Source organism: Callorhinus ursinus, unplaced genomic scaffold (assembly GCF_003265705.2).
Source record: "Callorhinus ursinus isolate GAN/ISIS: 27379988/994484 unplaced genomic scaffold, GSC_fseal_2.0 scaffold10, whole genome shotgun sequence".
Lineage (NCBI taxonomy): Eukaryota > Metazoa > Chordata > Mammalia > Carnivora > Otariidae > Callorhinus > Callorhinus ursinus.
In genome coordinates, this window is record NW_027397072.1 from 22097281 (window position 1) to 22107016 (window position 9736).

Below are 9736 nucleotides of genomic sequence, written 5' to 3' on the forward strand. Positions count from 1 at the left end.
AAGCGTCTGCCTTCGGCTCTGGGTCATGATGCCGGGGTCCTGGGATCAAGCTCCCCGCTCAATCGGGCTCCCCGCTCAGCGGGAAGCCTGCTTCTCCCTCTCCCGCTCCCCCCGCTTGTGTTCCCTCTCTCTGTCAAATAAATAAATAAAATCTTTAAAAAAAAAAAAAAAAAAGAATGCACGTATGCAGAAAAAGGAAACTAACCAAAAAATCTCATTTTCCAAAAATGATGAATGATCGGCCCCTAAAGAGCATGGGCCTTGGGGAAGAAAGCATCTTGGTGGAGGGTTGGGTGTGCAGCCAGTAGCGAGGGGGCTGCCAGAAGCCGGGGTGTGGCCTGCCAGGGTCACTCCCTCAGGATTCAGCCAGCCCGTGCTTCTACGAACCGCCCCCCTCCCCGCCGGGACCCCGGCCTCCAAAGCCAGGATGCCAAAGTGCAGCCCCGAAAAGGCCGAAACAGTTCAGACCAGGCTTGACATTCTGAGGGTTGAGCTGAACTATGGCTCTGTTGTGGGAGACTATAAAGGAATATGTATGTAGGCGGAAGCTCCTTCAAGAAATTCCCCGTATGTATTGTTTCAACAAGATTTGCAGTAAGCAGCAAACAGCAAGGAGGTTGAGGTTCTGTCCCTGACGAGTGCCTGGGGTGTAGATCATCTACACTGCTGCTTCAGACCCTGTGTGCACACTCCAACTCGCTCTGTCCTCCTCACGGTAGCACCTTCTAACGTGAACAAGCACATATAAGTGACCTCTGCCATAATTAGGGCTGCTGGTCCTTTATGTCACTTGCCACGTGCCAGAGCTGTTCTGAGAGCTTTATGTATATTAATCCATTTGATCTCGTAACAATTCTATATGTAATACTAATACGTACTATCTTCATCCTAATTTGACAAATAAGGAAACAGACATAGAGACATTAGGTAACTTGCATAAGGTCGCGGAGCTGGGATTGGAACCCATACTGGATGCAGAACATAGGCTCTTAACTTTACTGCCTTTGTGAGTACAAAACTAATTAGTATTGCCACCGGAGGGGGGGGATTCTCATCTCCAAATCAGCTGTATTTTGCTTCTGTCCCCATAGAGTTGTCAGGTCACAGTAAAAGTCATGGCCTCTTGGGAGCCTGGCAAGAGAGGGGATAGCATTGCTCCAGGTGAGGGGAATACTCCAGAAATCTGCCCGCTACCTTGGAAAGGATTCTACCAACATTGAGGGGGAGCCCACAGGGGCCCCCGTATGCAAGTGTGCATGCATGCGCTCGCACACACTGTTCAGGAGGTAAGAGAATCCTCCACCCCCTGAGTTCCAGATGTAAGGAACTTTTGTCGCATCCAGTCATTTGGGTCCTGAGCAGAGCGGCAGCATCAACCTCCTGCTAGCCATCCAGGAGGCTCTGGTGGCAATGGCGTGTGGGGTCTGACAGTGTCCTCTCTTCCCGTTTTCTCCTTCTCTGTCCTTCACTAGACCTTAAAGGTTAGGGGAGTGGACCGTACGCCCTACCTGGGGGATGTAGCCGTCGTTGTGCATCCTGGGAAAAAGGAGATGGGCACGCCGCTCGCAGACACCCCCACCCGGCCCGTTACCCGACACGGGGGCATGAGGGACCTTCATGAGTCCAGCTTCAGCCTCTCTGGTAAGAGCAGGGGCCACTCCGCCCGGGACCTGCGTCTCTCCCGCAGTGGGGTAGCAGGAGCTGAGGGACTTCTGCAGCGTTTCCTCTCCATCTTCTCCCCCCCCCCCGGCCCCCGCATGTCTAGAGACGAGTGCCGCATCCCACAGCAGAGACACAGCAACATTGGGAGGGGCAGGAGGGCTCTCCAGGTCCCTGGGCACCAGCCACTCCAAGAGGCCATGGCTTGTCTGGTGCTCTCCCCATGGCTCCTAAGTCCAGATACTTTTTTTTTCCCCCTTAAAACATCTTGAGGGCTCTGCACACAGTGGGTGCCCTGGGGATGCTCAGAGCTCAGAAGGGTTAGCCCTCTGTGCTACGTGGGACTGCACCCCCACTGCAGTCTCTCCGTCCCCATCCCTGCTCCTCACCAGCCTCTGAAAGAGGTGTTTCCCTTACTCCCTTTCCTCCCTTACCCCAGCCCCATGTTTGCCCCTCCAGCACCTTCTGTTTTGCCAACAATTGTAATATATGTGATACCACAGATGATACATGGGGTGCGTCTGTGCTCTGGGACTTTATTTATCCCAGGTGCTCTGCAGTAGTGAAAGGTGGGGGTCATTGTCACAAAAACGGTAGCCCTCCCGGAGAACGAGCAAGGCTATAAGGTGGCTGGGGCAGCTCTGACGGACACTGGGACCCCCGCTTGAAGAGGGCAGAGCCAAGTCTCCCTGAACTCGCTGAGCGGCCTTCGGAACCAGACCAGGTGGAGGCCTGGCATCGCTCTGCAAGGGCCACACTGGGGCCTGAACAGTGAAAGGAGCAAGATCCACATCCTTCCACACAAGGCGTGGCATTTACCGGTACATACAAGCTGTCCTAATACGAGAGGCCGAGGGGTACCAAGGGAGCAGGGCTGCCCCCCGAGCTTCCTCTGTGCCCCGCTATGTGCTGGGGGCAGCTCAGGTCAAAGGACAACATGCTTCCTATTTCGAGGACCTTGCAGTTTCGAGGGGGGTCCTCTCCATCCTCAGAGCCAGTCTCATTGCCAAGGTAACTATTCCCCCACCCTGAGGGCCACTGCCATTCACACCAGCGACAAGACACGGGTGCTGGCAGTCACAGAGGAATCTGTGGTGTGAAGTGCACTTCCACTCTTCCGGCGTCAGCCACCCCCCTGAGAAGCCTCAAGGCGCTCAGAGTGTGGGCCCACCGGCCAGTGGCTTCTGCCACATCTCAAGGCACAGCATGTCTCAGACTCAGCAAATATCAGGCATCGTCCCACCTTCCTTCCACCCAGCCTTGTCTGTTCTGGATGGGCTGGACTGAAGAATGTCCCACTCACTCCCTGGGACACCAAGCCTCTTTTTTCTAAGTCTTGGGATTTCAAGAAGCTGGGCCCTTGGGGTGTGGTTCTTTGGTTTTCCAGAATAATGGAGTGCCCAGTCTTCTCCCTGTCTTACTCACCGGGGCGTGTGTACAAAGGTCCACATGCTGACAGGCTGATTCATGGTCTGTGTGCACCACAAAAGCCCACATGCCCAGGCTTGGGAGCAGCGAAGGTGGCAGAGGCCCTGAATCAGAAAGACCCGGGTTCAAATTCAGGCACTACCACTTATATACACTCTAACCCTGGGCGAGTCACTTAACTTCCCTGAGCCTCGGTGTGCTCATCCAGAAAATGGGCTGGAGCTGTGAGGCTTCGGTTAGAGCGTACCCACAGAGGGCTTAGCAGCTTCCCCGGCTAGATGGTGCCTCTGCGTTCATAGCCCGGCCGAGAGCCGCCGAGCTCACCCTCCGCTTCCTTCCCGGCAGGTTCTCAAATCGACGACCACGTTCCAAAGCGAGCTTCGGCTCGGATCCTCGCTCCCCCCGGAGGCAGGTCAAGCGGCATTTGGTAAAGGCACCGACCAGCCCCCCAAGTGAGGACGCACCACTGCCACCAGCCCGCACACCCTCCGGCCACGGCTGCAGGGGGCGGGAGAGGCTGGGCCGGGCGGCACACCACCTGAGGGGGCCACGGGACCCGGGGAGCCCTCCCCATGTCTGACCCGTGATTCACTGTGCTTCGAGCCAACCCTAACAGGCACTTTGAGATGTGTTCCTCCCGCTGCAGTCCTTTCCTGCCTCGGCCCCGGCAGGCTTTTTCGGGGGCCCAGGAAAGCCACACTATGCACCGAGCCCACTGCATAGAGCCCGGCCCAGCCCCTCCTCTCACCCCCCCGCTCCACATGCTGGCCTTCAGTGCCCTGCCCCCTGGCCGACCCACCAGCTGTCCGGAGCACTTTAGCAGGTGGGTGTTGGAGGAAAAGGACCCCCTCCCCCGCAGGAGGCCCTGTGGTCACTTTTCCCAAGTCAGACAGCTGTTGGCTTCCCAGCCATGCCCAGGGTGTCCCGTTCCTCCTGACTCAACGCTGGGCCCCGTGTGCGTGTGCTGGGGACACTCTGCACCCCTTGCCAGCTTCTTCCTCCTCCCACCCCAGCCTCTGGGAGTCACAGGCCCCGAAGGGCTCGCTGAGCGGGGCACAGGGCTGGTGCCAGGCGCGTGTACATGATTTTGTTTTGCACGTTTGGTTTGCGCAGTGGTTTGGTTTGACTTGTTTGTGCATCCTGTGAAGAATAACGGTGCTTCGTGTCACTAGCATAGCATAGAAACAGGAGTAGTTGTGGACCTTAAGAGACGCTGCACTCGACGCCGACCAGACAGCCCAGGGCACAGACCAGGAGCGGGCTGAGGCGCCGGGCTCACGGGCCCTTCTTCTCCCCACCTGGAGTCTTCCAGGCTGCCGCGGCCCTGTCCCAGGCCCTCCTCACATCCCCCCCCCCACAATCCTGGGGGTAGTTGTCTACATTCTGGGGGGGGCGGCCAGTAAGCCAGCCCTGGGGACCTCCGGGGAGCAGAGTCGCCCCTCCCAGCACTAACACCCCCAAACACCCGGCTTCCTATAAACTCCCCCCGCTGGACAGAGGCCCAGGCGCTCCTCCCGTGTGATTGGCAAGAGGCCTCACGCCTGCTAAGAGAGGGGGAGCAGGACTCGGGAGTGAGCGGGCTAGAGGCTGGGCCAGCGGCACCAGGCCGGAGAACCCACATTGCTGTGCAGGTGCTGTGGCCTCCTGGGGTCAACATCTCCCCTGTCCCTGCTTGTGGCCTTCGTCCCCTCCCACGTCCAGTTGGGCTCTCCCTGCCTCGGATGCTCCGGGAGGTTTCCAAGGAAATGCTAGAGGCTGGGTGATCATCCACCCTGAGTGAGCTGGGAGGCATCCCAGCCGCCTGCCCTTCTTAAGCCTTGCCGTCCGGGCAGGGAAGTGATTTCATGTTGCACATTCGCTTTGCGCACCCCGCGCTTGCCCTGGGGCTCTTGGGCTGGTGGTCCTACCCTGCACATTTCTTCAGTGCTTTACAAGCTTTCAAAGCACTTCATATACGAGCCCTCGATTGCTCCGCCCGACTGCAGAGCATGTTATTCTCCCCATTTCACAGATGAGGCCCAGAAACTTTAGGCCTTCTGACCCCACAAGTGTCCATGACGGCCCTTAAGAGCTTGGCTTGTCTACCCCAGCGTGGAAAGGAAGAGGGGGGGATGTCTCTTGTAGACCCCACCTGAGAATTGAACCATCCAGAAGACTTACTCCCTTGGTAGGCATTCTGCTTTGTTTTGCACAGGTAGATAGATCTTTCTTACAAACCAGCTGACGCCTATTCACTGTCTGAGCCAGAACTAGTTAAATGTTGGGGGGCTTGCCCTATGGCTTGAGCTGCCTCCACATCCTCCCTTCTCCCTTCTTGCTCATCTTCCTCACTTAGGAGCTGAAAGGACAGAGACGGTACCCCAGGGAGCAGAGGCAACAAAGGCACTCACGGGAGGTGGCAGCCACGGGGACAGTAGGTAGAAATATGGGCCTGGGAAACCATGACACGGACCCCTCAGTACAATGCACATCATCCTCTTTACCCCAGCCCGTTGCTGGGTCATGGGCCTTGGGCAGATGCCAAAGAGCCAAGCAGTGGTGGCAGCCAGAGGGCACAGCATCCCTGCTTGGGCTAAGAAAGCTTTACCTTCTCTGAGTGCCTCCGCCCGAGAGATGCATGGTCCATGGGATGGCTCTGGGAGACCACACCTTGGAGTGGTCCACAGTAGACCTTCCACTTCATCTTACTTGCCCCACACACCCATAGCCCCCGATCCTTTCACAGACCCCGCCCTTGCCCAGGAGCTTCTAGATGAAAACCAGAAGGAGGTTCAAGGGACCAAAGGAACGGTCAGCCCCACCCCCCAGCCCCCACTCCTTGCCCCTGCGCAGAGCTCCGGCCAGCTCCATCAGCAGCCCCACCGCTCCTGGTTGGAATGACGAGGGTCTCTGGTTGCCCTGAATGCAGCTCTCAAACTGGTCCTGTACTTGCTGAATAAATACTGTTGTTCTTGCCTTAGCTGCTCTCTAGGTTTGTGGGATTAAGTTACCAGAAAATCGTGCTACCGTGTGTGCGTGTGTGCGTGTGTGTAGTGCTAGGAGTCCACAGTAGGTCTCTGTCAAGCCAATGACGTGATGAGGGCTTTTCCGATACTGACCCAGAAACCACAGAAGCACGCGAAAACCCAAACCCCCTCCAGCTGCCCCGGGCGGCAGGCACAGCCTGGGGGCGGGATGGAGCCTCCAGCACCCAAGTGACTTCTCACTCCTCTGTAAACGTCATGGTGCTAAGATTGTGTCAACCCCAAGACGACACATGGTCCTGTGCTTTGGCCACCTGTTTGAGGCAAAGACAAAACAGCCCGACACATTGTGTTCTGGTGCAGGTTTGTATTAAACTGTAGCGACTTCTCACTTGGTCTCCGTTGTGTTTCTTCCAAAGAAGAGAGAGTTTGGCAGGGGACCTCCTCCCCAGTGGCAGGGGCAGAACCCAGTTGCTAAGAAAACTCAGCTTTGGTTCTTCACTCGTATTGGGTGGCGGGTAGCCTCTCACCGGGATGCCTGAGCAGAGCTCAGGCCTCCTGGTGGGAACAAAACCAAGGCTTTTGGTGCCAGATTCCCAGAACAAGGTTGCTGAGTTAACTGAAACAGGGATAATCGGGGGGAAGGCATTACATACAAAAGGCGGGGAAACTAGGCTTTCTACACTTATCCGTTGTTGCCTATTCTTGGCTACCATTTTGGAAACCCATAGCCCCCCTCTTCACACGGTGGAACTCTCTGTGGCTTCATAAGATCACAGGACAGAGTGCTGTCCCAAGGCCAGTGCGTCTTTGAAGGACCTCCAGGCTACTCTCTGGTTCTCCAGAACCACCCCCCCTTTGGATTGGTCTACTGTACCCTCCAACCCCTTCCACCTGCACCAAGATTCCTCTGCCTTCTCTCTAGATCTCAGCCCGCTGTTGGAAGGGATTCCTGGATCAAACTCCCACACTGAAGAATGAAACTGTTGCTTCCATTACTATAGGGTCACTTGTACTTATTTCTTAGGCCCCGAAGATAAAACCCTAATGAGGGAATTTTAGGCAGTGTTCAAAATCGTTGGTGGCAAGGGAATTTTCCCAGCTTTCATCAAATAAACAACTCTGCAAATAAGACCATGACCGAAAGTAATACTCCGGGTGCTGCATTTGGGGCAAAGCAGTTGGCTATTATGACATGAGCCGTATGTACTAGCTCCAGTGGAGTTTCTGAGCCAGATGGAAACACTATTACCTGGCTTGTGAAGGATGCCGAGTCCCTGGGATGGGACTGGGCCAAAGTGTCTGTGTTAGCCTGATTTCCCATAACGTGAGAACACACCAGAATTTGATTAACTGCCAAAAATACATGGCTTCAAGCGTTTGGATGAAAAATAATGTGGCCATATGTTTGCCAGGCCATGTGTACCGTATGGGGTGATTGATAGAGAAAAAAATAAGATACCCAGAAAGACACAGCAGGCCTTTGTGTGCATGTAGTTGAGGGAAAATAAAAAAACACAGACTTTAAAATAAAGTTTTAATTTTATTAAATTTATATTTTATATATATTTATTAAAAAAAAAAAGATCATTTATAGGATTATCTGCATTCAGGGAAACCTCACCAGCCACGGGCTGGGGAACTTTCACCCTCAGTCTCCTTACTCAGAATTACAGGAGGACTGTTTTTTTTTTGTTGTTGTTGTTGTTTTAAGATTTTATTTATTTATTTGAAAGAGAGAGCGAGAGAGCAGAGCACCAGCACGGGGAGCGGCAGAGGCAGAGAGAGAAGCAGGCTCCCCGCCGAGCGGGGAGCCCGACACGGGGCTCGATCCCAGGACCCTGGGATCAGGACCTGAGCCACCCAAGGTGCCCCCAGGAGGACTTTTTTACAAAAGTATAACCTAACACTAAGAATTGCCTTGTAGTTGGTGGAGATGGGAGAGTCTCATAACCCCCCAGGTCTAAAGAAGAAACCTCGTGATACACAGGGAGGGGAGACCTTATAGTGCTAGGTTAATAAAATATTATTTGACAGTGTTGTTGATAACATATTTGAAAGGGTTTTAGTGCTTTCCCATTAAAACATGAAAGGATCTAACATTCTGTTGAGACTTGATACCATCTTAAAATGGAAGCCGACTTGTTCCTTTCTTTCCGTGGCAGATTTATGAACCACACCGTTATACCTGCAGGGATAACTTGTTCTGCTTGTCCCAGGATAGTTCTGGGTCAGGTCTATTGCTCCAGAATAATCATGAATCGTGCCCCCTTCCGTATATGTCGTGCTTTGGGCAGTAAATCCTATGGCCACCTCATGCATGCCTATTTATTCGTCAGGCCACTCATATGCCTGTCCAGGAGTTAAAGAGTTATCCACCACTGAAAGCTGAGGGGCAGGGCATCGTGAGAGGTGGGGAAAATGGGTCCTTCTGCAGGGAGTGGGGACAAAGGTGTCCTGTGACAAGCCCTGAGTCTTCACAGCTCCAGGAGGTTTCATGAGGTCTCAATGGCTGTGGATACAGCAGAGCGGTGAAGGTCGAGGGCACTTTCCTAAGCTTTTCAGTTTAGCTTGTAAATTTACTGTTCCATTAAAAATGGTCAATCTATCAACTTTTATCATTTACTTTTAAGGGGACTTCGACCCCTTTGATCCACTTAATTGGACACTTTACAACATTTCTAACTACATTTGAAATTCTACGTCCTTTTTAAGAAACTTTCCTAAGTGCTAAATAATTACTGCTAATCTAACCAATGAAACCCATAAAGATAGTGAACTTAGAGGTTCGTTAGCTATTTCGGTGCCAAACATAAACTTAGATTCCATCTCGAAGTTCTAAATCTTAAGGTACACATTTTAAATTAGTTACGAGGCGCTCACTCTACCGGGCCCTAATTTTTTTACAAGTACACAAAATACCTAACATGTGCAGATTCTCTCAACACAAAATTGTTAATACTATGGTTTGGGTTTGTTAAAGTCTTTCTTTTCTCAATTCTATCCTTGTGCCAAGTCTAAGTTCCCACTGGGCTTTGGCTGGGAGTCCTGGCACCTAAGAGGATGTGAGGGAGGCCTGCTTCCTCGCTCCACTCAAGTGGCTCAGATTTCCAAAGTGATGTACCAGATTTTCACTTTACCACTCTCTGGCTCATGTACACCAACCACATAGTTATTAGCGCAAGATTTACATGTAAGTTCCAGCCAAATGAATTCTGCCTCCTTTTACATTTTTTTGACTACATTAGATCCTTTGTATTTTAAGGTTTCTTTAAATTTTAACTTAACAAATTCTGGCCTTGTAGAGCTTTCTTTTAAAAATAGGCTTTATTTTTTTTAGAACAGTTTTTGATTTACAGAAAAATTGAAAAGATAGTACAGAGAGTTCCTGCATACCCTCCACTCAGCTTTCCCTATTATTAACATTTTACATTTATGTGGCACTTTTGTTACAACTAATGAACCAATATTGATACATTCTCATTCACTAAAACCCATACTTTAGGGGCGCCTGGGTGGTTCAGTTGGCTAGGCGTCTGCCATCGGCTGGGGTCATGGTCCCGGGTCCTGGAATCCAAGCCCCATGGCCGCTCCTTGCTCGGCAGGGAGCCTGCTTCTCCCTCTGCCTCTACCTGCCACTCCCCCTGCTTGTGCTCTCTCTGTCACACACATAAATAAGCAAATCT

General features: G+C 52.7%; 1 protein-coding gene across 3 annotated transcripts in view; it reads left to right on the forward strand.

Annotated features, from left to right (window-relative positions):
• The window catches only part of DPYSL5 (dihydropyrimidinase like 5), a 93927-nt gene extending 87498 nt beyond the window's left edge, over positions 1-6429 (forward strand). For all 3 annotated transcript variants that reach the window (XM_073897127.1, XM_073897126.1, XM_025867591.2), the window contains 2 exons: positions 1473-1641; positions 3433-6429. In XM_073897127.1, coding sequence (XP_073753228.1) covers positions 1473-1641; positions 3433-3518 — 255 coding nt within the window. In that variant the 3' untranslated portion in view covers positions 3519-6429. The remainder of the gene's footprint in view (positions 1-1472; positions 1642-3432) is intronic.
• Positions 6430-9736: the final 3307 nt, after the last annotated feature.